General features: G+C 49.6%; 11 protein-coding genes across 11 annotated transcripts; 7 read left to right on the top strand and 4 right to left on the bottom strand.

The window, feature by feature from the left end:
* Positions 1-1,057: 1,057 nt before the first annotated feature.
* Positions 1,058-2,966, top strand: N7503_002144 (class I adenylate-forming enzyme family protein; the record flags this gene model as incomplete). The annotated part of the gene is made up of 5 exons (XM_057061691.1): positions 1,058-1,358; positions 1,414-2,159; positions 2,215-2,309; positions 2,373-2,494; positions 2,548-2,966. 5 exons carry the CDS (start codon positions 1,058-1,060, stop codon positions 2,964-2,966), a joined length of 1,683 nt encoding a protein of 560 aa, XP_056925653.1.
* Positions 2,967-3,303: 337 nt separating this feature from the next.
* N7503_002143 (ornithine aminotransferase) lies at positions 3,304-4,756 on the bottom strand (the record flags this gene model as incomplete). Its single annotated transcript, XM_057061690.1, has 3 exons — positions 3,304-3,435; positions 3,492-4,199; positions 4,262-4,756. 3 exons carry the CDS (start codon positions 4,754-4,756, stop codon positions 3,304-3,306), a joined length of 1,335 nt encoding a protein of 444 aa, XP_056925652.1.
* A 729-nt stretch (positions 4,757-5,485) lies between these two features.
* Positions 5,486-6,728, top strand: N7503_002142 (TauD/TfdA dioxygenase family protein; the record flags this gene model as incomplete). Its single annotated transcript, XM_057061689.1, has 4 exons — positions 5,486-5,696; positions 5,755-6,078; positions 6,143-6,517; positions 6,577-6,728. The coding sequence occupies 4 exons, from the start codon at positions 5,486-5,488 to the stop codon at positions 6,726-6,728; spliced, it is 1,062 nt and encodes a 353-aa protein (XP_056925651.1).
* An 850-nt stretch (positions 6,729-7,578) lies between these two features.
* Positions 7,579-9,756, top strand: N7503_002141 (L-Aspartase-like protein; the record flags this gene model as incomplete). Its single annotated transcript, XM_057061688.1, has 2 exons — positions 7,579-7,769; positions 7,839-9,756. 2 exons carry the CDS (start codon positions 7,579-7,581, stop codon positions 9,754-9,756), a joined length of 2,109 nt encoding a protein of 702 aa, XP_056925650.1.
* Positions 9,757-10,750: 994 nt separating this feature from the next.
* N7503_002140 (uncharacterized protein) lies at positions 10,751-12,384 on the top strand (the record flags this gene model as incomplete). The annotated part of the gene is made up of 2 exons (XM_057061687.1): positions 10,751-10,865; positions 10,913-12,384. 2 exons carry the CDS (start codon positions 10,751-10,753, stop codon positions 12,382-12,384), a joined length of 1,587 nt encoding a protein of 528 aa, XP_056925649.1.
* A 3,778-nt stretch (positions 12,385-16,162) lies between these two features.
* Positions 16,163-18,793, top strand: creB (uncharacterized protein; the record flags this gene model as incomplete). The annotated part of the gene is made up of 3 exons (XM_057061686.1): positions 16,163-16,201; positions 16,320-16,460; positions 16,526-18,793. The coding sequence occupies 3 exons, from the start codon at positions 16,163-16,165 to the stop codon at positions 18,791-18,793; spliced, it is 2,448 nt and encodes an 815-aa protein (XP_056925648.1).
* A 1,052-nt stretch (positions 18,794-19,845) lies between these two features.
* Positions 19,846-20,426, bottom strand: N7503_002138 (YOS1 family protein; the record flags this gene model as incomplete). The annotated part of the gene is made up of 4 exons (XM_057061685.1): positions 19,846-19,901; positions 20,082-20,192; positions 20,279-20,338; positions 20,393-20,426. The coding sequence occupies 4 exons, from the start codon at positions 20,424-20,426 to the stop codon at positions 19,846-19,848; spliced, it is 261 nt and encodes an 86-aa protein (XP_056925647.1).
* A 107-nt stretch (positions 20,427-20,533) lies between these two features.
* Positions 20,534-22,347, top strand: N7503_002137 (dolichyl-P-Man:Man(7)GlcNAc(2)-PP-dolichol alpha-1,6-mannosyltransferase; the record flags this gene model as incomplete). The annotated part of the gene is made up of 3 exons (XM_057061684.1): positions 20,534-20,543; positions 20,596-20,877; positions 20,930-22,347. The coding sequence occupies 3 exons, from the start codon at positions 20,534-20,536 to the stop codon at positions 22,345-22,347; spliced, it is 1,710 nt and encodes a 569-aa protein (XP_056925646.1).
* Positions 22,348-22,704: 357 nt separating this feature from the next.
* Positions 22,705-24,384, bottom strand: N7503_002136 (uncharacterized protein; the record flags this gene model as incomplete). The annotated part of the gene is made up of 3 exons (XM_057061683.1): positions 24,235-24,384; positions 24,124-24,183; positions 22,705-24,057 (listed from the first exon to the last, which is right to left on the bottom strand). The coding sequence occupies exons 1-3, from the start codon at positions 24,271-24,273 to the stop codon at positions 22,705-22,707; spliced, it is 1,452 nt and encodes a 483-aa protein (XP_056925645.1). The 5' UTR covers positions 24,274-24,384.
* A 267-nt stretch (positions 24,385-24,651) lies between these two features.
* Positions 24,652-25,612, top strand: N7503_002135 (uncharacterized protein; the record flags this gene model as incomplete). Its single annotated transcript, XM_057061682.1, has 4 exons — positions 24,652-24,705; positions 24,798-24,839; positions 24,978-25,439; positions 25,490-25,612. 4 exons carry the CDS (start codon positions 24,652-24,654, stop codon positions 25,610-25,612), a joined length of 681 nt encoding a protein of 226 aa, XP_056925644.1.
* A 225-nt stretch (positions 25,613-25,837) lies between these two features.
* On the bottom strand, positions 25,838-27,778 carry N7503_002134 (CoA-acylating methylmalonate-semialdehyde dehydrogenase). Its single transcript, XM_057061681.1, has 2 exons — positions 27,022-27,778; positions 25,838-26,965 (listed from the first exon to the last, which is right to left on the bottom strand). The coding sequence occupies exons 1-2, from the start codon at positions 27,731-27,733 to the stop codon at positions 25,911-25,913; spliced, it is 1,767 nt and encodes a 588-aa protein (XP_056925643.1). The 5' UTR covers positions 27,734-27,778; the 3' UTR covers positions 25,838-25,910.
* Between the last annotated feature and the right edge of the window lie 13 nt (positions 27,779-27,791).

The following is a 27,791-nucleotide window of genomic DNA, read 5'->3' as shown; positions in this document are numbered from 1 at the left end:
AAGGCCATCATTGCTCAACAATTCGAAATGCCCCTCAATGAGGTATGTGTTTGTGTTTTCATGTGTAATAATAATAGTGAAATGCGGGAATGATCTAATTTCGGTTGCGTCTAGGATATTATGAACGCCAATCTCCAGAATTACTTCATCGCGGACGACTTGAGAAAGTCTCAGATGGTAGTTGCTCTTCGAGAGGTTAATCACCCCATGATCAGTTGATTGCCTGAATGTTATTGACCCATCATCTAGAGGTTTGACATATACATTACGGATGAAGATACAGACCAATTCAATACTGGTATGATACCCATGGATATGATGTCTGCTAGATTCTTACCTCTGACTAATCTGTCTTTCTCATTCGAAGCTCAAGATGTCATCGACTATGTGGAAACCAAGTTGTGGTGGTACAGCCTGTAAAAGGGTGTTGTAAGGCATGGGTGGATGTATTTGGTTATTGAAGCTGTGACTGAAGCTATCTGGAATCTTGGAATGGCTGGTACAAACTGTAGACTGAGCTGAAATTGCAACTCGAACCGAAACTTGCCATCATCTCACTGAAAGCACTGGAACCAATAATATCACACCCTTTTATAGACGGATCCACTCTGCACCTGCGCTGTTTCCACCTCACTGCGTGACCCACTTCAATCTATCCTGCATAACCTTAGTGCCAAAAGGGTATAATTGGAACCTTGGAATATGATGTATCAAGGATGTGCATGCTGACAGTTGCAGGTACGAAATGCAGGTAAGTGGAGAGACCAAATCGGAGACCAAGCGGGGTGTAGCATCGAATGAGAGGCAATTGTCATGTGTCTTTCGCCCCCAGGTTTACAGGCACGTATATTCTCTGAAATTATTGATCGCGGTCAGTACGTGCCTACACACCCAAGGTTTTCAAGAAGTGGCCGCCGATAGAAATTACCAGGTCCTGACTTGCTTTTGTAATAGAAGATTCCATAGCACACCAGCAAATGTCAATATATCCTCAACATTCTCCCAATACTTTGACCTCTCATGCGAACACTGCTGCAATCCCATAAATCTTGAGACCATGACGATCTCATATACCCCTACATTACCAAAAGACCCCCTTTTCTGCAGACTGCTGAAGCTTGCCACTCAGAGAGAAGATAAAGTTATCGTCAATGACTGTAGTCGCGACACGCAATTTGGCTATCGTCATATTCTCGATGGCACTGTGAAACTCCAGCAAAAGCTCGCAGAACTCCTGGAACGATCTACTTTTGATAAACCTGGCGGTTTCTATGTTGCTCTGTTGGCCCCAAATGGCTATGAATTCATCGTCGGGGTTCTTGCGGTCCTGGCCCTTGGTGGAGTAGTTGTGCCGATGCGTGAGTCTCACCACAAAGATTCATGTTCTGATGATTAACCACAACTTTTGGACAGCTACGGGTGCGCTTCCAGCCGAAGCATCATACATTCTTCGCCTATGCGATGCACGCTGTCTCATTGCTAGCACGGAGCTAGTCGACCTCGCCACCCAGATCCGAAAGGAAGTCGATATCCCTTCCCTTGTTATTGAGAGTAATCACGACGACGTCAACCGTCTACTTCCAGTGACCCGTTATACCCTTGATCCAGGCCTTGCGGTGTCCGAAGAAACGCCTAGTATATTGTTCTTTACCTCAGGAACGACTGGGCCACCAAAGGGTGTACTCCACGCCCGTCGGTCTCTCAATAAGTATGCTCGGTTGGAAGAAGAGACCGAGGAAAACGACGAGCTTTGCATAATACCAAGAGGAGCATTTTGGTCTATTTACTTCACAAAAGTATTTCAAATGCTTCTCGTGGGGGTTCGTGTCGAGGTTCACAACTTCGGCCGCAACTATAACCTGATTTGGGAGAAGCTTCGTGAGAAAACTGGAACCAAGATCACCTTGTCTCCTACCTTTTGGTACGGTATGATGAAACACTTTCAGACTCACATTGCAAAATTGCCGGATCCTAAAGTCAGGGAATACATCGAGGGAGTCCAGTACCTTCGCGATGCAGCTGCAACAGGAGCTATGCCTTCAGATCGAGTCAAGCAATTTTGGCAAGAAATGCGCGGTGGGCGGCTGCTTAGGATACAATATGGGTCTACGGAGTCGCAAGAGATAGCTAGTTGCGATGAGAGATCGGGAAGTGCGGAGGTGAGATGCTTCGCGCTCTTTCTTGTTAATATTAACTGACATAGTTGTGACCCAGGCTGACCTGGGAACACCTCTTCCAAATGTGGTTATGAAGCTATCCGAAGGAGAAGAAGGGGAAGTTCTTGTCAAGACCCCTTCCTTGTTTCTTGGGTATGAATCTCCTCTCACAGAAAGTGCAACCAAAGTACTAACAATCTCTACTTGACCTATCAGTTACCTGAACTTACCAGATGCTACTGCGGAACGTTTTGACTCAGAGGGGTTCTTCAAGACTGGAGACTTAGCCATCCTCCAGAATGGACGCTATATTTTCAAAGGAAGAGCAAACATGGATTGTGAGGACCACCTAAAATTCAAAGCTATTTTATCTAACATTTTTATTCAACAGTGTTCAAGTTCTACACTTATAAAGTCCCTCGAGCACAAGTCGAGTCCAGTCTGACTGCGCTTCCTTATGTCGCAGAGGGATATATTCTGCCGGTTGAAGATCCACAATGCGATACCAGAACAGCTGCCTTAGTGCGATTCCACGATGGTATGGAGAAGATCGACTTGAAATCTCTCAGAACCGACTTGTCCAAGGACATGCCTGCCTATCAACTACCGACTGTACTTCGGGTTTTGAGGGAACACGAAACGGTACCACGGACATGGTCAGACAAGACTGCCATGATGAAGGCGATTCAGATGTTTTTCCCGCAAGATTGTGAGGACAAAATCTGTGGGGAAGCGACGGAAGTATTGGATATCAGTGATTTCATGAAGATGAAAACTACAAAGCTGTGGGAATTGTCCGGAATGCGATAGAGACCGGCCCATATGATTGAAACCATAAAGGCCTTTTTTCTTGGCTAATATGAGCTAGATATAGACACTGAAGTATCTAGATAAGAGATTTCGGAACCGGGAATATAAAATACATTCACCAAGCCTTAAACGCGTCCTTCAGAGTGACGAGCCCGAGGCAAATCAAGTCTTTCAAGAATAATGACTTTGGAACAATCTAGCCATTACTCTGAGTTGAAGTGAGCCAAGTAAGAAAAAGGACCTTAGTAAGGCTAAGAGGTAAAAAGGCAGTTGGAATATATTCTTCGTCAAACTTGAAGCGGACTCTAATTACCCCAGTGTTCTCTCTTCGACACCACTATGTAGACTTGGGGAGACTAGGGAGCTCTTGTATGGATTGCTTAATAATGTCGAGACCTCGCTCGAGCTCTTCATCGGTGACGACGAGGGGAGGGGCAATGCGGATGACACCTGTTCGGCTGGATTTGAGCTGCACAACCGTTAACCAGACAAAATCTAATGCGGACTTGAAGAGCCTTCACTCACCAAAAGTCCCTTCTTTTTCATGAGCTCGCATAGCTCTATACCCGTATGTCCATTGGTTTTGGACTGATCGATGACAAAAGCATTTAGCAACCCCCTACCACGCACTGTTTCAATCATGGGGCTTTGGGCCTGGATAGCCCTCAGACCGTCACGTAGAACATTACCAAGGTGCTCAGCACGCTCAATCAAATGTTCTTCCTCGACAACTTGAAGCGCACGCATGGCGACTGCCGCACCGAGGGGATTACCTCCGTAGGTCGATCCATGGGTTCCAGGCTCAACGGTGAGCATCACTTCGTTGTTACCCAGAACACAGGAAACAGGGTACATGCCACCAGTCATAGTCTTTCCCAGAAGCACCATGTCAGGCTTGATTCCGCTCCAGTAGTGACCGAGCAACTTTCCAGTCCGAGCAATACCGGTCTGGATCTCATCGCAAACCAACAAAACGTTATGCTCGTCACAGAGGGCTCTGGCCTCCTGGAGGTAATCGTCATCGGCCACAATAACACCTGCATCGCCTTGTATAGGTTCAATTACAAAGGCAGCCAGGTTGAAGCCTGCTGCCTCAAAAGCCTCTCGTAATGCAGCTTTATCATTATACTTGATCAGCTTATCAGTTCCAGGAATGGAGCAGCTAACGTTAGGAATCAATGGGCCGTAATTCTCCCGTGACATATCATCAGAGGCCAAGGAAATCGAGGCCAACTATACATACTTGTCAGGATTTTGCGCGCAAGGCTGCATTTTCATAATTCATAATCACTTACTGTTCGTCCGTGATGGTTGCCCGCCGCACCGAGAACAATGGCTTGGTCCTGAGGAACCCCCTTGATCTTATACGCCCATTTTCGAGCAACCTTGATAGCAGTTTCGGAAGCTTCCGCACCAGTGCTGGAGGGCAGAACCCTATCGTATCCAAAGAGTTTGGTCATCATCTCGGCGAATTGAGGGTATACATCGTTGTGAAAGGCACGGGAGGTGAGGGTTAGTCGTGATGCCTGCTCGACAAGTGCAGCGACGAGCTTTGGGTGGCAATGGCCATGGTTGAGGGCAGTGGAAGCAGAGTGGAAGTCGAGATAATGTTTTCCCTCAGGATCCCAGACGGAGGCTCCCTGAGCACGGGAAAATACAATGGGAAGCGACTGATAATTCTTGGCGGAAAAGTTGTTTTCGGCCAGAAGGGCAGCTTCGGTGGTAGCAGCGCGATTTGTGCTCGAGAGTTTGCCATTGGCGTGCTGACCGTTGGGACCGTTGGAGCCCATAGTGATGGCAAAATCTAATTTTGAGGCAATGGAGCTTTGAAATTGTCTGGAGAATCAGAGGAAAGAAGTGGGCGGGTTTGGGAAAGAGATGATTGTAGCTGAATATTAGGAAAATGTCTACAACAGGAGAAATAAATAATAGCTCATTTCGAGCTGTGTATACACTGTTCATCGATTACACTATCCACTTACCCGCATATGGTAACAGCCATCCTTGTTAATCACGAAAGAGAAGAATCGGTACCTTTGCTCTAAGAATTATAGTTACAGGAGTCGGTGACCGAGGTGACTTGCTCGTAAGCGGCATATGCACATCCGTGCTGCATGGTCTACAGATGTAAACCTTGGAAGTGGAGATCAATTCATCACAGACTAAGGTTGCAGGAGGTAATTGCAGCAAGATCGAGTGGTCTAGGCGCAGCTGTAAATTACATATTGCCACGCCCCAATCCGAGCCGCAGACGCCATTTCTTGTCGCTGCCCACAAGATTGACATGTTCAGTCTTCCCCGCTGCACATGCGTACCGCTGGCGAAACAATATGTGGAGCAGGCATGCAGTTGCATAGGGAGTATGCGCCTTAGCGGGAGCTGGCCATGGAATAATAAGTGGAGCAAGCATGTCCTTGTTACGTCTTATTTTTCAGGCACACGTCCCGGCATAAATAAGGCTCTAGTACTGAAGTTGGTCGCGCCAATTTCCTTACTGAGGTTTGTACCTTTTTATCACGATGGCTATCACTCATGATGTGCCATTGGTGCCAAATGGCCACAGCAAAAGCTCGCTCATGAGGGAGCCTTTGAAGCTGAAGGGTGTCCTTCATAACTACAAATCCTTCAAATCCACTCCTATAGTCGGAACCGAATTCCCTGATGCCAACCTGGTGGAATGGATGAAGGCTCCAAACAGCGATGAGCTTCTCCGCGACTTGGCTATTACCAGTAGGCACACGCATCTGGTTTCCGGGCTTGCTGGTACCTCGCTAATGAGCATGAGCAGTCTCTCGGCGAGGCGTCGTATTCTTCCGCGCTCAAAACAACCTTACCGATGAGCTTCAAAAGGAGTTGGCCCAGCGTCTGGGTGTGCTCACTGGCAAACCAGACACCTCAAAACTGCACATTCACCCTCTGACCAACTACAACCTTGATAAAGACCCGGAACTCAACGTTATCACCACAGATAAAGCCGCTAATCCAGCAGAGGATCTTTGGAAGAATAGGCCCGCGGATATCAGAAATAGTTGGCATACAGATACCAGCTATGAGCCGAATCCCGCCGACTACTCGATCCTGAAGCTCGTCAAAATGCCCGAAACCGGCGGAGGTAATCCCTCATCCCGTGACAGCTCCAGTCCATATTTCACACGATTCTGATTGCTAGCATGTAGACACAATGTGGGCCTCTTCTTGTGAAATCTATGACAAGATCTCCCCTGCATACCGCAGTTTCCTCGAAGGTCTGACTGCCACTTTCGCCCAGACCAGATTACCAATCTCGGCCGCTGAGAAGGGATATGAGCTCTATGCCGAGCCTCGCGGGTCCCCCAATAACGTTGGAACCTCTCTCAGCGCTGTCCACCCGGTCGTTCGCACCAACCCAGTCACCGGATGGAAGAGTCTTTTTGCAGTTGGCAATCACGTTGTAAAGATAAACGACGTGACCTCTGATGAAAGCAGGCGGCTGCACGATTGGTTCCTGCAGATGATCGTCGAGGAACATGATACTCAGCTGAGACATCGATGGGAGAATCCTTATGATCTCGGTTAGTTCTTCACCCCGCATACTTTTTTTGGGTGATACAGGTGTCTAATTGGTACTCAGCAATTTGGGATAACCGCACGGTTTACCACACTGCCATATTCGATTTCGCTGGATTGGGCGCTCGTACAGGTCACCGTGCGGTTGGAATCGGCGAGACGCCCTACTTCGACCCGAACAGCAAGACCCGTCGTGAGGCACTTGCCGAGGAATGAACTTGACATGGCAATTCTCCTTGTTTCTCTGTCATGCAAGTCATCAGATAGGCATTATTTCAAATCTGAGCATACCAAAGAGAAAGCTTACATCAGACAATATGCGCCCGCTAACTATCATGGCCATACTATCGTAATCATGCTGCTGCAACATGTGCTAGACTTTACGGCTGAGTTTCGGCTACGTAATCGGCAAACTTTGTCGATCGACTATTCCTTGTGGCTGAAAAAAAGCAAAAAAGTGCAAATTTGAAGAATGGGCTGAAGCTGAAATCAATCAGGAGAACTCACTCGCCACTTCAACCGTTTCTGATTGTGCTTATCTCCAGAAGGCTTCTGCCAACTGTCTGACAACGCTGCAATGGCTGCAATGTGGCTGAGAATCTGTCTGACAGGATAAGCGATTTATCAAGATAAACCCATGCATCGGCTAATCGGTCCGCGATAAAGCAAGCTGTGGTGAGCTATTGGGTTTTGTGTTTCAACCCTATTAAACTCACAACAAACCTTCTCCATCGACATGGGGAGCTGAAGGACGTTGCACCGCTGATTATTTTCTGCATTGGGCAGTGAACTATTTGATTTTATGACGTCAAGGTATATGATATCCAAACAGTTCATCCTACCAGAATTGACCATGCAAATGGTTCGAATCTTTTACAAGTTTGGTGGCCAGACTTGGGTAAGACAGAATAAGCAATGTGAGCGCTATGGATGCGCAGATAGGCGATAGCTTATCGGATGTCATCACATGTGACAGTTCCAACTATTTGAATTGCGCCTGACTATTTATACCCTCCTTCCCTACACCTTCATACTTTGTGACTACTTTTATATGCAAATTGTTACAATGGGCGAAGCATCTATCTCTCCTGTGTATACAGAGGACCCTACCCTCAATCGGAAGCCAAGCTTCAAGCTGTCCTTTACCGATACTACACTTCAAACATGTCGCAGAACGCAGAACCTCTTGAATAAAGGCACACAAGTCTCTTTGGATGGTCAATTTCTAGACTTAGGCGCTGTTGTGGCCGTTGCTCGGTCTGATAACCCTTCCCGCACTAATCCGGTTCCCTAGATTTATACTAACATATGAACCGATGACTATAGCCATGATTGCAATGTGGCTATGACCACAAATCCACAGGTTCTTCAAGCCTTGGAAGAAAGTGTGGATCTTCTGAATCAGAAGCTCAACCGGGGTGAGATTGTTTACGGAGTCAACACTGGCTTCGGGGGTAGTGCAGATACTCGAACGAACAACTATATTGCTCTCCAGCAGGCATTAATTCAACACCAGAACTCAGCGGTATTACTACCATCTGACAGAGGACGAGAGGCTTCCCGCCACGTGAGCCTTCATTCCCTGAAAAGTCACAGCATGCCTATACCGGTAGTCAGAGCTGCAATGCTTGTGAGATGCAACTCCCTGCTACGTGGTCACTCAGCTGTCCGGCCACAGGTGATTGAGCACATGATCGCCTTCCTGTGCAACTCCATGACCCCCGTGGTTCCCCTCAGAGGGAGTATTTCAGCCTCGGGAGATCTAACGCCGCTTTCATACATCGCCGGCGCACTAGAAGGGAACCCGGACATATCAATTCACACGCCAAATGGAGAAATAATAGGGGCTGACCAAGCTCTCCGAGAGATGAAATTGGAGCCCCTGGATTTTGCTCCTAAAGAAGGGCTCGGACTATTGAACGGAACTGCATTTAGTTGTGGTGCGGCAAGCTTGGTCATGTTTGAAGCCAAGCAGCTAGTCCTCCTTTCCCAGCTTTTAACAGCTATGGGAACCGAAGCAATGAAAGGTATGACATCTAACTATCATCCTTTCATTGCAGCAGTACGCCCTCACGATGGTCAGATTGAGGCAGCAAAGAATATATATAATTTCCTGAGTGACTCAAAACTGGCCACCCCGGCTGGAGGACCCGCACACCATGGTCTGGCTCAGGATCGGTACGCTCTACGAACAGCTACGCAGTGGATTGGTCCGAATATTGAGAACATGGCTTTGGCATTCGACCAGATCCGGGCTGAACTAAACTCAACAACGGATAATCCACTCATCAACCCGGCGGACGGAGAAATCTACCACGGTGGTAATTTCCAGGCTACAGCGATCACCTCGTCTATGGAAAAAACATTGAGCGCGATGCAAATGATAGGGAAGATGATCTTCTCCCAGTGCTCTGAGTTGATCAATCCCGCCTTGAGTAACGGCTTGCCCCCGAACTTGAGCATGGACGACCCAAGCCTGTCGTTCGCGTTCAAGGGCATAGATATCAACATGGCGTCTTACACATCGGAGCTTGGATATTTGAATCATCCTATCAGCAATCACGTTCAATCAGCTGAGATGCATAACCAGGGGATCAATTCTCTGGCATTCATCAGCTGTCGTTATGCTGGTGATGCTGTCGAAGTGCTATCGCTGATGCTGGCAAGCTATTTATACGTCCTGTGCCAAGCCGTGGATCAACGTGTGCTCCAAGAAGAATTCATCAAGGATGTACGCCCCAAGATTGAAAGCATTACGGTGAACGTTTTCCCGTCGGCCGCTCCTGCGCACCTTGAGAAAATCCAAGCGACCGTTTGGGAGGAGCTCATGCATCACTGGGACCGAAGCAGCACAAAAGATCTTCGCGACCGCTCTGTGACGACGGCGAATCACTCAGTGGGCGCCTTCCTTAGCCTCCTTCCAGATGCTGGCATTTCGCAAGACATGGTAGCCGGGCAGTGGAAGAACAGCGTGGCCGATACTCTGCAGCAGAGCTATGATGCCACGCGGACTAAGTTCCTGGCCGACCCCCCAACAAAAGGATATCTCTGCAGTACATCTCAGAAGCTGTACACGTTTGTCCGTGATGAACTGAAGGTGCCAACGCACAGGGGAATTGAGGCTCACCCGACATACAACAGAGCAAAGTCTCAAGGAAAGGAGTCCATCGGCTCCCAAGTGAGCAAGGTCTACACAGCGTTGCGCGAGGGGAGATTTGGGGAGATACTGACAAGCTGCTGGTAGCAGGTTGCTTGACGTTCAAACCGCGTTATCATGTCTTCCGGATCTTTCAGTTATTTCTTATGTCGCTCCAGGCTTCTTACACTTCTAAATTGTCAAGATAACTAGATTAGATTCCGTGCTTCCAGTTTGCTCAAAGAAGTCCCATACATGTTTGTGCCTTAGAGGGGGTTCGCTCACCACTAGATGATATATCGCGCAATACACAAAGAGATATATAAATAATATATGAGGACATCACCTGCATGATTGCCTAGATCGAATGCACATCTAAGATAACGAAGCAACCTTGGAACGTTGATAGCTGAAATCCTTTATGGATGACCGTGTCGTTGCAGTGTAGTAGTACCTAGTGTACGACAATTCTGTATCGCTATTCTTGGGTCCGACCCGTTTGAAGTATTGCGGCACATGGCATTTTTCATGGAGCCTCTTGTGTGTATTCCGAGGCCCATGAGGCCCATGGGTTTTACCCATATGGGCGGCCCGCATCGGGCTCATGGGCGGGGCGGGCCGTTTGAGGCTAGCGGACTGGCGATCACCAGTTCAAATATTGACATGGTGACAACTAAAGCAGTCAGATCTGTTACCACCTCGAGTATCTCTCTATTGATAATGTACAGCACCCATGCAACCATATTACATGTCCGACATCCTATTACATAATCCCAGAAAGGGGCAGCTGAATCACCCCTTACTTTTGTCAGCCCAAGGCCCTGTATGTAGCTGTGTTGAACACGGCTTCTAGGGTCGCATTTGATTGGACCTGAATGTGCATTGTGGCGTTCCACGAAGAGATCAATCGAACCATGATCTGCAATTTTGTCCCACTGGAGTATTAGTTCCCTGCTCGGAACACCGATTGCCTCCGATGATGAAAAAGAAAATATCTTTGTAATTATATGATTCCCAGCTCTCCCGCACGAGAACTCGCCTCCTCATCCACGTCGCTCATTTTTCTGTTTTTACATTCTACGTGCTTCCCAGGTCTAATATCATGGCCTCTGAAGAGACGCCCCTGGTCTCTCCTCACCCGGAGGAACGCGCTCTGACGTGGAGGGTAATCGCGGCAATTCTGTCGGGTACAATTGCCTCGTTTGTTGCTGCTGCTGGTGAGTTCTAGCACAAGGGCTCTGTAACTCCTCACTAACGGAACCAGATGGCACCATAACCTCCACTCTATCGTCAACGATCGCAGGCGAGTTTCATTCCCTCGCCATCATCTCATGGCTTGGTGCCGGGTACCTCATAGGCCAGGCCGCGACACAGCCATTGACTGGAAAACTCAGTGACATCTTTGGCCGGAAGCCCAGTTTTATCTTTGCGACGCTGGTGTTCACTCTTGGTAACCTGACATGTGGATTTGCCCGTACGCGTACAATGCTTATTTTGGGACGGGTCATTGCCGGTATTGGGGGAGGTGGCTGTAGCTCGATTGCCACCTATATCTCATCTGATCGTATTCCACCCCGATATCGCGGTATCTGGCATAGTATGTCCATCATCGCATTCACTGGTGGTATGGGCTGTGGAGCGGTGGTTGGAGGTGCGGTCAATGATGCTCTAGGCTGGCGATGGGCGTTTATTATGCTTGCGCCAATCTCGGTCACTGCTGGGACTTGTATGGCTATTTTTCTGCCCCAGGAAGAAATGGGAAATACCAGTTTCCGCCTCCGATTGCGGCGAATTGACTACGGAGGCTCAATCACATTGGTCTCGTCCTTAGCATTGTTTCTTATCTATGTGAATAGTGAAGAACGACAGTCGGTTATTCCTCTGCTTCTGGCGGCGCTATTATTTGCCATCTTCCTCACGATCGAGTTACGCTTTGCTAAGGAACCCATCATTCCATTGACTGTCCTGGGCCAGCCTACGGTGTTAGCAGCCTGTCTGTGCACTGCATTTATGTCAATGACAATGTACACGTTGATGTATTATGTCCCTCTATATCTGCAGCTGCGGGGACACTCTACCAGTCAGACGGGAGTTCTGCTTCTCCCCGAGCCGATTGGTGGTGGGCTGGGGTCTTTTACAGTTGGGCTTGTCACCAGTCTTTCTGGAAAGTACGGAATTTGGAAGGTTAACCAGCCCATGTGCATCGTAATTGGCTCGGTAGGAATTGCAACGCTCTCCCTCCACTCACCACCTGTCTTGGCTATGATATACCAGTTTGTTTACGGGTTCGGATACGGTGGACTTCTAACTGTACTGCTCCTTGCTTTGCTCAGTGCAATTCCGCATGAAATGCAGGCCACTTCGACATCTGTACTACTTACATTCCGATCCATTGGCCCAACCATCGGACTGTCGGTTGCCGGCGTCTTGTTTCGCAACCGCCTCAACCAACCAACTGCAGACCCCAATGAGCAAGGTCAAGTTGCCTCACCGAATTCGACAGTCAGCTATCAGCACTTACATCAGTTCCATGCTGATGATAGTAGCAACCAATTCCAAGCTCGCCATATGTATGCGCTGCATGGCACTTTCCAGCTCGCCGCAGCCTTCGCGATCGTGGGTTTCACTTGCGCCATGTTTATAAAAAATCACAAGTTGAGATCATCCTTGCAGAAGAGGGAGAACACTGGGCCACAAATTGAAAATGATGAAGCCCAGGAGCCTGAGCCTGTATAGTATATACGGCGATCATGTAATAGATTCTTCTCCCATGCTCAGCATGTACTGCTGATAAAAAAACTTCTGCCAGAGTTGAGCAATTTACTTTCTTTCATTTGACAATGCTTTTAATCTTCAAAACTCTGTTTGTATCGTAGAGGCGTTCAAAGCTAGGCACAAACAAACTTTTCCATGCTCCAATCCCGAAACATATCCTAATATTTGGGTCAAAAGGCATCTGCTCCTTGCCGTAGAGAAAGTCCTGCAACTGCTTCTCCACCCAAACTGCTCTTTCATGCGGACATTTGTGCCATGAATCAACAATTCCTGAATCAACAATCGTAGTACTCAGACATGAGGTGGTATCTCGATCTAACCATAGAATGTTCTCCAGTATCTGCTTGCACATCTCCATGGCGAGACTGTACCAGCTCCCATTGCTCTCGACAAAGCTCAAATAGCTCAGCTGCACAGAACGAACAGTCACTGTCAATGTAGTTAGCATTGAGATGATATCGAAACTTTTCCATAGAGGTGTGAAGTGAATAAAGATGTAAAAACAATAGTGGTCTAAAAGCAGCCTATGGATAGAAGGGTCAGTCTAGCAACTAGGTACATATTATGAAGTGACTAAAGGGAAGTTGTGATTAGGATATAGACTCAAACTCCCTAGGCCTGAGATAATCGCATGTATCATACAGAGTTAGTTATCATGCTGATTAGATGTAGCCTAGCTCAAGACTCTAGCGTGCTATACCCGCTGCGTAATAAACATCATTATCTTGAAAGAGTAGCTAAAGTAGGTAAGCAGCCAATCCATAGTGAGGATTGTAGTAATGTTCCGAGACCAAGAACGATAAAAAGATTTAGAAGAAAGGCCATTCTGATGCACCTGTAGAATCGATAGGAATCAAATATTAAGCACTTTCAAATAAGTATTCGATTCTGAATCAATACGGGTTTGATCGATTACAGGGCCTATGTTGTATGTGAACACCAAGAGAGCAGGCAAACTGGTATTGGGTGGGTCCAAAGCCACGCTCATTGAGCTCTCAACCAATAAGAGGCCAGGATTCCTAGAAAAAGCAGTTCTTGGACTTCATACTCAACGTCGCGGCCCCTCCAAGCTGATCCTACGGCTCGGACGATACGATCATCGAGAACTTGATGCGAACTATGCCTATCGCTAGTCCACAGACCACCGTGGAACCCGTCCTCTGACCTTATTTGCCCCGAGACCTTCTGTCTTGCAAAGATCAGAACCTGCCATATTGAGTGCAAGCTTGAACATTACCGGTGAAGTATCAATCTGAAGGTCGTAAAATGTAAAGCGAGCTATTATGTTATGATTTGACATCCTGCAGGGAACACCCAAAGTTGTCACGAGTCGAAAATAATCACAGTCCGAAGCGAGGTCTCAACTTCACGACTACTTCCTGTCATGAAACCTACCGATTTATCCTTCAGACAAAACTTTTCCAAATTATTTAGATTCCCTATAATCCCTGAGTCCCACTACCAGCTTGGCCTTTCGTTATCGATAGCCATACTGAAGATTCCAACCGGGGAAGCAACGAGCCTGTAAACATTGGCGACAATTCCAGCTTCGTCGGTCGGGAGGTCTTACTTTTGGGGCAAAGCAGTTCACTCATGCCAATTGCATTTTCTGGATTACACTACATATAGTATCGAAGGTAGACATACCTGGAGATGACATATCTGTCTCAATGTTTCGGAGATAGTCATGAGCGCTTTTGCATAGCGATCATTGGCCATTAGGCTATAGATCAGAGGTATGTACACATCCATTTTATCTGATATCACTTCAAGTCACTATCAATTGAAAATCGTTGGGCAGATAACTGAACATAAAACCTCCTTCCTTTTCAAGCGGAGGTGAGATGCAAAGACGTCATATCAACGGAGACGCGAGCTCCGAGACCCACAGAAGGAGCGGGAGACGGAAAATGTCATTGAACAAAAGGCAATGATTCATGTCGATCCGATGAGAGCCATCTACAGATAAGCGATCTACTCATGTACGACGTAAGCCATGTAACCATGGTGTTCGCCTCTCTAGGGGCCAAAAAGCTACATTGGAAAACACGTCGATCCATGATTTATTCGGCCTTATTTGCCCCGTACAGTCACCAAGCTATCAATGTGGCTTGACCCCAATTGACCAAATGAACGAAATAAAGTTTGTCCATATTAACCAACCCAGTCGCCTTTCGAGCCCGAGCTTCGGCCATCATTCTGGGCCCGCCAAGCACCAAGCACCAAGCACGAAAGGCAAGCACTCTCATGGTCGCCGAATCAACCTGCTGGAGTGTTAACCCCACCAGGATGTACCGTACATAACATGTTGCACGGTTCGATGTAATTTCTGCAGCCCGCCTTCCCGGGCGCAGTCTTGATCATATTTCTGCATTGCGCGAGCCAATGAATACGAAAAAAGCATTTTCTTGGTACAGGGGGTGGTTCAGACCCCGAGTTGAATCGTATCGAGGGGTGATCGAGGGGTTTCTGCGGTGTGCACGTACCCGAGTCCTGATTAGCGCGCAAGGCCCCGTAAGGAGCCTATGTTATACTGACATCGACCGCCGGTGGGTGCGCTACTGCACGCTACAGATGTAACGAGCCGGGGCAGGCACGACGGTAAGTCGCGTCAGGCCGTTTCTGTTCTCAGCCATGGAGGGGAGACCATGAGGGACGCGCGGCCAATAAGCAATGTCCTAGAAACATAGGCTACACCAACCCCTTGAATGCTGGGGATGATCAGGGTGATCAGACGCCTGATCGTCTCTTGCTTTGTTTCCCCCCCGCATGATGCTCGGCGCGGATGGCCCAGGCAAGGACGCAAGTCGGAAAGGGCATTGACTCCACCGCCACCAAGTGTCGGCTCTTGGACCCCACGCTGAAAACGTTCATTGGTGGAAAAGCCACGCCATGCGAGGGGCGGACACATGGCCCGTTCAGAATGCAGCCAATGGCAGGACAGCGGCTAATGGAGAAAGACTCGATGAACTCCAGGCCCCCATCCTTCATAAGAGGAAAGAGGAGCCATTCCATGGGATACCGTGGGGGCTTCCGGGGTGAGGAGGAGGTTGAACCAATGGCCCATGACATAATGGGGCTTCTCCCCTCTTCTTGGATTTTCTTTTGTCTCTCTTCCCTCCGATATACCCGGTTCGCACAATATGAGATTCACTTTTTGTATGCAGTCTAGTGTAAGAAATCGGCGATTGGACAAGTACCTGCCTCTAATCCACGTGGCATCGCAAAGGACGTCGTTGACACCATCAGGCCATTACGCTTTTTCTGGATGTTTCTGCTGCATGCGCGAATTAATTATAAAACTATAATAAAAACTGGGGCAATTACCAGTAATGTACGAGATATACAATACATAGAAAGCACAAATGAATGATTACTGTACAGTCAGATAAAGCGTGTGAGCTCGAACGCCACATCCTTTTCGTTTTCTCTCCCTTCTTTCCCTATTAGCAATTACTAACGAAAGTTAACATTTCTTATCCCTTTCCCCTCTCTTTGGTGGATTCCCCCTCTTATCTTTGTCGGTAACGGAGGCCCCGTATGCGGTTCCTGCGTTTCAGGCCTGCTTTGGTGGCTTCCCCGGACACTCTCCGCGACTCAACGTGCTCGGCCTAAACTCTTTCCCCGAGTTACCCCAACCACACCACTCTTCCTCTTTGCGAATACCTCCACACGGTCGGCTTGACTCTTCGTGATCCTCCATGCCGCCTAGTGCGATCGGCTAGACGACAATACCATCATGATGGGGATCTTTAACAGAGGCAACCGCAACAATGGGGTGAGGCTTGAAACCACCTCCGAGCATCATCCCTTCCTGCTGGTGTCACAGCATCCTCCCGTGTGCTCGTGAGACGATTTCGATTGAGACGATACGCTGACATTCTATTCCCGCGCAGGCTCCGAATACCCCTTCGCCCGCTCCGCCAAACCCCAAGAAGGACCTTCAAACGCCGCAGATCAGCCCACTGGAGAAGAGATTACAGGACATGGGCTCTATCCGAGAAGATGGAAGCGATAAGTTCTTTGGTATGGAAAATGTGAGTACTGCAGTGGTTGGGTCCGTCCCGCTTGCCCTTCGCCCTACTAACAGGACGAGACTCAGTACGGAAACACTTGCTACTGCAATTCGATCCTCCAATGCCTTTACTACTCCGTTCCTTTCCGCGAAGCCGTGATCAACTATCCTCAACGAACCCCAGTCGAGAGCATCGAGGCGGCGCTCGCCAAAAACCTGCGATACCAAAACCCGAATGCGCACCTGGAGGCTGAAGCGCTAGCAGCTAAGCAGAAGGCCGCTGCGCCCTCATCGCGCCAGGCGGGCGTGTCACCAAACCAACCCCAGAAACCAGAAGATAAGGACTCCCCGGAATACAAGAAGAAAGTCGCCCTGCAGACTCTCCCGATCCTCGAGACGAAGAACAATGCTGCCAGTTACGGCATGTCGGAATCTCTCTTTACTTCATTAAAAGACATATTTGAGTCGCTAGTGGGTAGTCAGTCACGTATCGGAATCATCCGACCGCAGCAGTTTTTGGATGTGCTTCGCCGCGAGCACGAAATGTTCCGGACAGCCATGCACCAGGATGCGCATGAGTTTTTGAATCTGCTATTAAACGAGGTCGTATCAAATGTCGAAGCGGAGGCGACGAAACAGAGTTTCGCAGAGAAGACGCTACCCAGCGCCAGCGCAGATTCGCTGGGCATGACAGAAAGCCCTGGTTCGAAGTCTCCAAATACGACAAGATGGGTCCACGAATTATTTGAGGGTACTTTGACGTCGGAAACGAAGTGTTTGACCTGTGAGAAGGTCTCTCAGCGAGATGAGGTGTTTTTGGATCTTTCAGTTGATCTCGAGCAGCATTCGTCCGTGACATCTTGTCTGCGGAAGTTCTCAGCTGAGGAAATGCTTTGTGAAAGGAACAAGTTTCACTGCGATAACTGCGGTGGCCTTCAGGAAGCAGAGAAACGTATGAAGATCAAGCGTCTGCCCCGCGTATTGGCCTTGCATCTGAAACGTTTCAAATATACCGAGGACTTGCAGCGACTGCAGAAGCTCTTCCACCGAGTTGTTTATCCTTATCATCTGCGTCTGTTCAACACGACCGATGACGCCGAAGACCCGGATCGACTGTACGAATTGTACGCCGTTGTGGTTCACATTGGTGGAGGGCCATACCACGGCCACTATGTTGCGATCATCAAGACGGAAGATCGTGGTTGGTTGCTGTTCGATGATGAACTGGTTGAACCGGTGGACAAAAACTACGTGCGCAACTTCTTCGGTGATCGCCCGGGTCTAGCCTGTGCCTATGTCCTCTTTTACCAAGAGACAACATTGGAGGCTGTTCTTCGGGAACAGGCTAGGGAGGATCGGGCATCCTCCGCGGCAGCAGCTGAGGCGAACGCACAAGTCAATGGATCTCTAACTCATGTGCACAGCGTGCCTGTAGATGATTCACACCGACCGATCCCTCTTAGCAAAATAACAACAGCGCCCGGTCAAATGCCTGTACATCTGGAAGTCCCTGAGGCTGATCCGATGCCTCCATCACAAGCCGTTCAGCCACCAGAGGTCCCACCCCTACCACCGATCCCTGACGAGCAACCTCCTTCTCTGAGTCCGAAGAAGAGCGATGCCCAAATCCGGAAGGATAAAGTTCGGGAGGAGAAGGAGCAGCGCGCAGCACAAAAGGCAGCAGAAAAAGCGGCCGAGAAAGCAGCCAAAGATGAGCGGGAAAACAGAGAGAAGATGGAGAGAATTCAACGCAGGGAACTTGACCAGCAACGGCAAGCCCAGATGAAACAGGAGGCTGCGGATCTCGAAAGAGCCCTTAAAGCAAGCAAGGAATCGAGCAAGGCTGAAACTGCTGATATTGGGCCTGAAAATGGTTCACCTCGGGATTCTTCCAGGTTTAGCATTTTCAGACGTAGCAGTCGCAGTCTGAGCAGCAGTCTCAGCAATCGACTCAGCAAGGACAAAGAACCTCGAGTGTCGACTTCAACTGCGGAGACTACCCCAGCTCCTGTTCTCGAAGTACCGGCCCAAGAAGAAGAGCGTATTCCACCACCCGTTCCTGCAAAAGATGCCCCGGATCTTTCCAGTTCATACAAATCCACATTCACGCAGCCATTCCCACCTGCGGTGCCGGAAAAGCATGATCCTTACTTCAATCACAGCAATACCCACCTTCCTCCTCTCTCTACCTCTCCCACGACCAAGCATATCAGCCATGTCAATCATCTCAACAGCCCTAATGGTAATGGAAACGGTAATAGCAACGGCGGCAGCAATGGCAGCACCGACAAATCAGGTGTTGGCCACACTCATCGATGGAGATCGTTCAGCTTCAAAAAATCAGCAGCGTCATGAACAATGTATTTCGACGAGCGTCTTTATTTCTTGCATCTACCAATTTCCGGTCGAGTTAACTCGGAGATACCCCCCCATCATTCTGCACATATAAGCTATCTTACTTTCTTTTGCACATACCTTTCGTGAATGTATCACCATCTCGATCTCATGATACGCGACACGCACCTTCGTTTCCATCCTCTTCTCCTGTGGATGGTCCCAGCCTGGGATTTGTTCACAGACATGTCTTTCTAGGCCTTTTGGATCTTGATCATGGCTTTTTCTTTTTCAACTTTCTCTTCTGCGACTGCTTCTTTTCATTGCTGCTGGATTATGTACGATGTGCGGCGGCATGATACCGACGCTGATGGGGGGTATATCCCGTCTGGCGCAAAAAGAGGCGTTTGGGCTTTGCAATGCTGGCAAGCATTGAAGTGGGATCCATCTGGAGTTATTGCTTTCAAAACCTATCAGGTTGTTTTTTTATGCATATCTTGCTTGGTCTTCTTTTTTAGTGTTCATCCATCACGTTGATTGTGGACAAGTTTTCTCTGAAATTTCCGATTTTGCTGTTCTGTAACATGATGTATAGCTTTCTTCACGTTGATTATACCTGTGACAACAACCAACGGGTAATTACAGAGAACGGATTGCCTTCTGGCGATTCAATTGATATGATCTCTTTGATTCGTCGTGGGTATATACATCGGGAAATTATTGATCTAAGCCGACTGAACAGGACTCAGGATTCTGAGTTGCGGAATCCAGTCTCTACCACGCCACAGTAATACTCCGTCTGAACCTCGATAAAGCCTCCGGCCAATGGATCATCCACCAAGCCTTGTGTGGATGCTACCATCCAATCCGCGCTAGTGCTAGTAGCTCGTGTATTTCATGCCGCGTGTCTTGTGGTGATTTTTTGTAAAATAACTAGGCCATAAAGCCTCCATTCGCTCAAATACGTTGGATAAATTGCAGTTGGCTTTTAAGGACGAGGGAGCAAGCCACCAGGAACCGGGACCGCTCCCTGCGCAGCCGCTTTGGGTTTGTAGGAAATGAGATTCGTTAAATCAGCCGAGGATAAGCTCGTAGACGATGATAACAGTGTTGATGACGATGAGTGGTACTGTTGAAATGCATTGTTAGTCTTGTGTGTTTCAGTTATTGCGCCTGCTGCCTATCCAGCCCCGTCCGCGCAAAGTAGCTAGCTACAAGCTCAGGCTGAGGCTTGCTCGAGGCCACAAAAGACCACAAACCGGGGCGAATAAATTTCAGTTCAGAACGCAGGAATAGAGGGTGTACGTACTCCGCATCACTGTCCTCACACTAGCGATCAGGTTGATACTCTTAGCCTTCACGCTGGTGGTGTCATGACTCGCGCCGAAGCCGGGCTCAGCTTGTGTTCGGCCCCATCCAACTAGTTATTCCGGTAAGGTTAGCCATTTTCGGGACTGGAGGTTCCAGTGGGAGATCTGCGATCCGTTTGGAGGGAGGGAGGCGTACTGCGAGCGAGGAAGCGGTCCTCGGATAGGATGGCGATACCGTTGATGAGAAGGACGATGGCTATGATTTAAGATGTCAGTAATAGCGGTTAAGCTTCCTTAAATATATACACACCGTAAACAAGAGTCCCAAGACCGAAGAGCAACATTGTGGCGGGGAGGGGTTGTTGAACGGGGTTGCGGAGGGAGTTGGGAAAGTGTAAGGTGAGGTTCGGGAAGCGCCAGATCTCCGGATCAACAACTGTTCGCCGCAATCATGAGAAATGGTAAAGTTGCGCCGCACAAACCACAAGACAAAATAGCTAATATTTTATACAGGTCTCTTATTTACTGGGCTTGTGCTTTTGCTTACATCATTAATTGTTCTTCATGTCCTCGTTGCGCCTTATACTAAGGTCGAGGAGTCTTTCCATATCCAAGCTGTTCATGACATCTTGAGACATGGCTTCCCCATTACTACACTTGGCGCTGAGCGCGTCAACTACGACCACTTCGCTTTCCCTGGCGCTGTGCCCCGAACAGCTGTTGGCGCAGCGATACTCGCTAAGGTATCGCAGCTGGTGATTGCGGTAGATGGCCGAATCGACCGCCAAATTCTAGGTATGTTCTGATATGTCGCATAATCGCGATTCCATACTTATATTTTCTATAGCTCGAGCTATTCTGGGTCTATACAATGCTTTCGCATTGGCTACATTTGCGCATGGCCTCCGGCGCAGCTTCGGCCAGACAGTAGCTATATGGTACCTGCTCTTCCAGAGCAGCCAGTTCCATCTGATCTACTATGCTTCACGGCCGCTATCAAACATGTTTGCGTTTGGTCTGACAACTCTATCAAGGCGCTACATGCTCCCGGACAAAGTGGGCAGCGCTAGGCCTCAAGCACAAGGCGCATACCGTCTTTCATTATGCCTCCTCACTATTGCAGGCGTCATCTTCCGCTCCGAGCTGGCAGTCCTCGTCGCAACGCAGACGCTGTTTCTGCTGCTCTCCGGCCGTATCAACCTATTTGAGACTGCCCTACCTGCCGGCCTCCTCGGTCTTACCATCGGCCTCATCACTACAGTAACAGTCGACTCGCTCTTCTGGCAACGCACCCCGCTCTGGCCTGAGCTCGAGGCATTCATCTTCAATGTCGTTCATGGCCAGTCCTCGGCCTGGGGCACAGAGCCATGGTCATTCTATTTCTTCAATGCCCTTCCTCGTCTTCTACTCAACCCCCTGACCTATATCCTCGCCATCCCCGTTGCGCTTCGCCAGCCAGCAACACGCAACTCGGCGCTCTCACTACTCATACCGTCCTTGTCTTTCACAGCACTTTATAGCTTCCAACCACACAAAGAATGGCGCTTTATCCTCTATATCATTCCATCATTAACAGCAGCCGCTGCCCTCGGCGCCGCATACCTCTGGACACACAGATCGCGCTCATTTTTCGCTCGCAATGCCTCCCGTCTTCTGATCCTGTCTACGCTGGCATCGTTCCTGCTTTCCAATCTGGTTCTTCTCCCCGCTTCCGCGGCGAATTACCCCGGTGCGATGGCGCTGAATGCTTTACATAGCTACCAAGACAGGGGGATGAGTTCTGGCGAGGATGTCCATGTTTACCTTGGCAACCTCGTTTGTCAAACGGGTGTTACCCGTTTCCTGCAGCGGCCGAGTACTGCGGATGAACGTTGGACGTACGATAAGACTGAAGACGAGATGGTGAAATCTACGGCTTCTTTCTGGGAGAAGTTCGAGTACGTTCTAGTTGAGGCCTCTGCGGAGCCTGCGTACTTGGATATGGATGAGATACGTCTTCGTGATGCATTGCCTGGGTCGCAGTGGGAGACCGTTAAGGTTATTGAGGGCTTTGCGGGGCTTTCAATTCTTAGACCAGGGGAACCAGCCGCGGGAAGCGCTGAGCGGTGGGTGCTGTCTTTGGTTGGTGGGGATCATGCTGTTGAACTATTTGAAAATGTACGAGAGATGGCGAGGAAGGTTATGCTCAAGGGTTGGTGGATTGAGTTGAAGATGAGGCCGAGGGTAAAGGTTTTGAGGCGGTTGAAGGATTCTATAGATGTTTGACAAAAGCAGGTCACATGAAGAGGAAGACCCCGAGGATTAAGAATCAAACCTATTCCAAGATTTGTTCATTTATCTCAACTGGCGTGTGGAATACCTGTAAAATATTGACATATTTCTCTGGTTGAAAACCTAAAGATAAATGTGGGCGGAGCGAAGGGAAAGCATGGTAAGATCCTAGGTAAGTCACCCCAGATATGCATTTCAAATATTTTTCGATATGAGTATATGTATCAACAAGTCATGGCCGCAGCCATACATCAAAGGAGGTACACGCGAAACAGGGTATTATGTATCATGATAGATCTCCGCTGGGCCACTCAAAGCCCAGACTTAATAAACACGGCGATTGTGAATCACCTACAAGCCACCAGGGGGTCCCTCCAACCTCGCCATACGAGATTCCAGCTCGCGCACCCAAGGCTCAACTGTCTCGACGTTTGAGCGCAGCACCGACTCGCCTTGACTCATCTTCTCCTCGACAGCCGCAAGACCCTCGCGCCATTGCTCAATCTCTGAGGACATCTCTGCATGTCTCTTTTCCAGCTCGTTCAGCGAGTCTGCAGCCTGTGCGGCACCGGAATGACAGGCGCGGAGAGAGCGGAGACGCTCCAGGACACTGGGAAGGAGAGGGTGCAGGGACTGGATGGTCGGGAGGGTAGCGTACAAAGCGTGGATCTTAGCGGTATGTTCATCGTCAGCAGAAGGGCCGTCGGCACCTGGGGTAGCAGTATCTTCTGTAGAGGCGACGCGAGCTGTTTGTGAAGTTTTGGCAGCATCCGCAGCGCGCTTGCGGGCTGATGCCAGGGCCTCAGCGTCTGTCGTTAACTTGCGGACGCGGGAGGAAAGTGCTTCAAGATGGGGGGTTGTCATTCCGGCCACGGCTGTCGGTGTTCCAGCTGTTGGATTTGTTCCCACAAGGAGACCAGTTAGAGCACCGAGGTGTGAGGTCAGTTGGTCGAGAGCGGGAAGAACGGGCTGTAGAGCAGGCTCGCTGAGTCCATCTCCGACGAATGGGTTGGAAGCACTTGAGATACCCATTGATGCTTCGAGAAGCGCCAAACGGCTTTCAAATGCTGCCGCATGAGAAAGAATCCCAGCCGTGGGCATGCCTGCCTGTGCCTGTGCCATGGTGAAAGCCGCCGTAGGTCCATCGGGCTGAGATTTTGATTGTTTTTGACCGTCCTCTTTGTTAGGCGCTGATGACTCTGATCCAAGTTTCTGGGTAAGCAAAGCAGCGGCAGAGTAGGAGGCATTCGGAACACCTCTAGAGGAAGCGTGCAGGTTATCCAATGCCCTACTCAGCTCCGCTACCCCATCACCCAAGTCATTCCTCTCTTGAGATGTCCCAGCAGGTGTACTCTCCACAACTGTCTTCTCCAGAGCCGACTTGTTCGCCATCTCCATCTTCAAGTCTTCCACCTCTCTTCGCAGACGAGTAAGCCGCCGCTCAATTGACTCGTCCTCACTGTCGCTCAAATCTCCAACCTCTTCGGTGCCATCCTCGCGTCTCCGCCGTCGGCGCTGGCTCTTATCTTTGCTCCGATATGCTTGCCGTTTCATTGCAATACTGTCCGAGAAATTGGTGTCGCGAGCGTCGACTGCAGCTCCCATAAAATGTGCGCGCGCCTGGTCGGCGTTGACTGCTTCCCGATCGATGTCGGAGCTGGAACCGGCGTCATCGTGGTCTGAATCTGTGCGGATGGTGCCGGTCTAATTTCAGGATGTCATGGGTTAGCTGGTGGGTATGTTGTTATTTTTGATTCACATCAAACTCACGGGAACGGTGGACGCTTCATCGGTAAGGTCAGGGGTCTCATAAATATCTGGAGCAGGGTCCTTCAGGCAATTAGTATTTTGTGACACATGATTGACGATCATTTGACATACCAAGTCTGGAAGACCAGCGTATTTCTTGTTGAACGCCATGACTATGAATTGGGGGTGGAGGTCAACAACGCGATTAACTATAGCTGCCCGCGATGATGGATAGTAGCTCCGCCTTGATGCCTTACAGCCTTAGGCCTTACTGCACCCTGAAGGTTGAGGCATCAATGACATGGCCTTACTCAGCATGCACGTGTCAGCCTCGGGAATAGCACATGCACAAGGAAAGAGTAAGGTAGCATATAGAAGGAAAGATCAACGTAGCATTGTTCCTGCCGCTCTTATTCCTTCTCTTAAGTATCTCCTACCTTCTTCTTAAGTTTTCTTACTCTGTTCTTGTGGTGTCTTGTGACAACATCTCCAACTCGTTCTACAATATTACCCCCCACCACCCCGCATTCCTAGCTCTACTACAACAAAATGGCTGCTCCCGCCAATATCACAATCAAGAACCTCAATGGGCAGTGGGTAATGGTAAGTCTAAGCCATTGAATAAGTCCATAGCCCCTCAAGCCATGTAATGTAGGAATACGTTCCAAAGCTAACGAATTCGCCTTGTGTAACAGGACGCAGGCCTGTCCGACCCCACTGATCCCATCCTGACTCTGGTACGTACCATCTACCCTTGATCTGTACAAAGGCCCTGGCAGAGTTGCATGAGCTACGAAGAACAGAGAGCCGCACCGATCACCAGTCTATGCCATATGTACATGTATAGGTGTGGGTATTTGCTAACAATCCCATAGCAAGGCGTGAGCTGGTTCCTCCGCAAAGCCCTACCTTACGCTACTGTCACCTTGCACGTGAAAGAGTATGCTGACTCCGAAAACTCGCTGGTGTACCACATCGATATCGATCAGATTATTACCGGTGGCATCACGGGTACTAAGGAATCGCGTACTTTGGACTGGCAGGAGCGCAGCCACGTGGATACCATCTTTGGAACAGTTCACGGCCGCTCGCGTATGTTCCGCGGTGCTAAGGGGGGTGATGGAAAGACTCGCCCGGCTGTTGATGTGCAGAGCAAGGTTGGAGAGCCCGAGGCCGATGCTAAGGTCCAGAAGTTCCTGCGTGGTGAGATCCAGCTTGATGGGTCAGCCAGCGAAGGTTTCATCGTTGATGATGAGGGCGCAGAGTTCGGAGAGGGTGAGGGACTTTGGGTGCAGAGCTATGTTGTGAATCAGGAGGTCGGGTGGACTGCTGAGCAGGTATGCAGTTCTTTATCCATTTTACGATGAGTGACGTGCTAACTTGTTAGGTCTGGGGATTCGAGCTTGTCCAGGGCGAGCGCCGTTACACTCGTCGCGTCGCTGTTGTCAAGGATGGCAAGGTTGAGTTGGGACGTCTGGTTTACACTTTCCAAGAGCCACAGGCTGAGTAGAGAAACGATTGAGAGTTTATGAACATACCTTGATGGCAAGGGTTCCCGCAATATATCCTCTTTTGCCCGGTCGTCAGCAAGGAAAAGAAATCTAATTTTCGGGTTGGGTAGTCCGCTGCTAGAACTTTTTTCCTACAATAGCTTGAATCTATGGTTCAGAAATCTTCACAGATGGACAATGATGAATGAGACCGGAATTGTTCGGACATAGTACATTTTGAGCATGAAACGGCAGGGGGCATGATCATGAAAACGATGATAAAACATCGACACAATTTATAAACAGGTATCAGGAAAATTAAGAGTGGGTGGGCATAATAACTGAAGCCTTGGTGCTAATGGCATCCTCGCTCTTCCAGAAGCTGGTAACAGTCTTCTGTTGGGTGTAGAACTGCATTCCTGGCTTGCCATAGAAGGTGTTGGCACCTCCACCAGCGATACTCTTCTTGTTACCGGTGAAGGAGAACATGGGCAGTGGGACGGGGATGGGGACGTTGATTCCCAGCTGGCCGGCCTCGATGTCCTTCTGGAAGCGAGAAGCAGTGGAGCCAGACTTGGTGAAGATGGAGGCACCGTTACCGTACTCGTTGGCGTTGATAGTGTTGATAGCGTCATCAAGGGTCTCGACGTTCACGCAAACAAGGACGGGACCGAAAATCTCCTCCTTGTAGCACTTCATGTCGGTGGTGACGTTGGTGATGATAGTGGGGCCGACAAAGTTGCCGTTGGGGTACTTCTCAGGCTTGCAGTTTCGGCCATCCAAGAGAATTGTGGCACCCTCTGCCTCAGCGCTAGCAATGAGATCCTCGATGCGCTTCTTGCTTTCGGGGCTAATAACAGGGCCAAGGTCGGCACCCTCCTCGAAGCCGCCGTTCACGTTAAGAGCCTTAGCGCGCTCAGCGATCTCGGGCAACCACTCCTTGGTCTCACCAACCATCACGACGGTGCTCAAAGCCATACAGCGCTGACCAGCAGCACCAAAGGCAGCACCAGTGATGGCGTTCAGAGCATGGTTCTTGTTGCAGTCGGGGAGGACGGCAGCGTGGTTCTTAGCGCCGAGGTTGGCCTGGACGCGCTTGCCATTGGCAGAGCCACGAGTGTAGATGTACTCGCCAGCACGGTTGCTACCGACGAAGCTGATGGCCTTGATAGCAGGTTCATCAAGGATGAAGTCCACAGTGGGAGCGGTTCCGTGCACAATGTTGATAACACCAGGAGGGAAGCCGGCCTCCTTAGCCAGCTCGGCAAGAATCATTGCAGCACCGGGGTCACGCTCCGAGGGCTTCATAACCAAGCAGTTACCAGTAACGGTGGCAACGGGAATACACCACAGGGGAATCATAGCAGGGAAGTCTTATCAAGCGATCAGCATTTGAATCCAATCCATCCTTGCGGTTTTCCAAACTTACTGAAAGGGCAGATAGCGGCGACAACACCCAGAGGCTCACGGTAGCTGCGGGTCTCCATATCCTTAGCAACCTCCAACACCTCACCGGTCATCTGAGTAGTGATACCGCAGGCAGTCTCGGCAACCTGCAGACCACGGAGAACATCACCCTTGGCATCAGCAAAAGTCTTACCCTGCTCGAGGGTGATGGAAGCAGCCAGGCGGTCCCAGTGCTCACGGATCAAGCTAGTGAACTTGAACATGATCTGCTGTCTAGCCATGATGCTGGTCGCCCGCCAAGCGGGGAAGGCAGCCTCGGCCGACGCGACCGCAGCCTTCAGCTCCTCATTGGTGCTTTGCGGCACACGGGTGATGAGGTTGTTGGTGGCAGGGTCATGGAGGTCAATCCATGTGGTAGCCTTAGAAGTTGTGAACTCGTTATCAATGAAGTTTGTGGTATCAATGGGGTCGGCAATGGGGTTGTGGTCGCTTGGATACGAGGTTGCGGTTGAAGCAGCCGAGCTAGTGGAAGGGGCGAGCTGCTGTGCAGTAGTATGCAGCCTGCGTGCGGTAGAAATGCTCGAAGGGTATGAAGCTCCCCGGGAGGCAAGTCTAGCGGCGGGTGTGGCAGTGGTCAGGGCCCGGGTGCTGGAAGCAGCGCGGGCAACCGCGGGCGTGCGGGGAACTGACCGAAGGGCGGGGATGGAACGAGCCAGAGACCGACGGGCGGCCATGGTGAATTGAAGTGATGAAAAAGAGAGCTGAGGTATTGGTATGTCCAATGCAAAAAAA

Source organism: Penicillium pulvis (assembly GCF_028828015.1).
Source record: "Penicillium pulvis strain IBT 33274 chromosome Unknown contig_12_segment0_segment0, whole genome shotgun sequence".
Classification (NCBI taxonomy): domain Eukaryota; kingdom Fungi; phylum Ascomycota; class Eurotiomycetes; order Eurotiales; family Aspergillaceae; genus Penicillium; species Penicillium pulvis.
Note: the sequence above shows the minus strand (reverse complement) of the source record. Positions and strands in the feature narration are given on the sequence as shown.

Bases quoted from the DNA above. Each gene is read 5' to 3' on its own strand.
- N7503_002134 (XM_057061681.1), bottom strand. From the start codon at position 27,733: ATGGCCGCCCGTCGGTCTCTGGCTCGTTCCATCCCCGCCCTTCGGTCA. The intron at 26,966-27,021 runs GTAAGTTTGGAA...TCGCTTGATAAG, and splicing joins CGCCGCTATCTGCCCTTTCA to ACTTCCCTGCTATGATTCCC.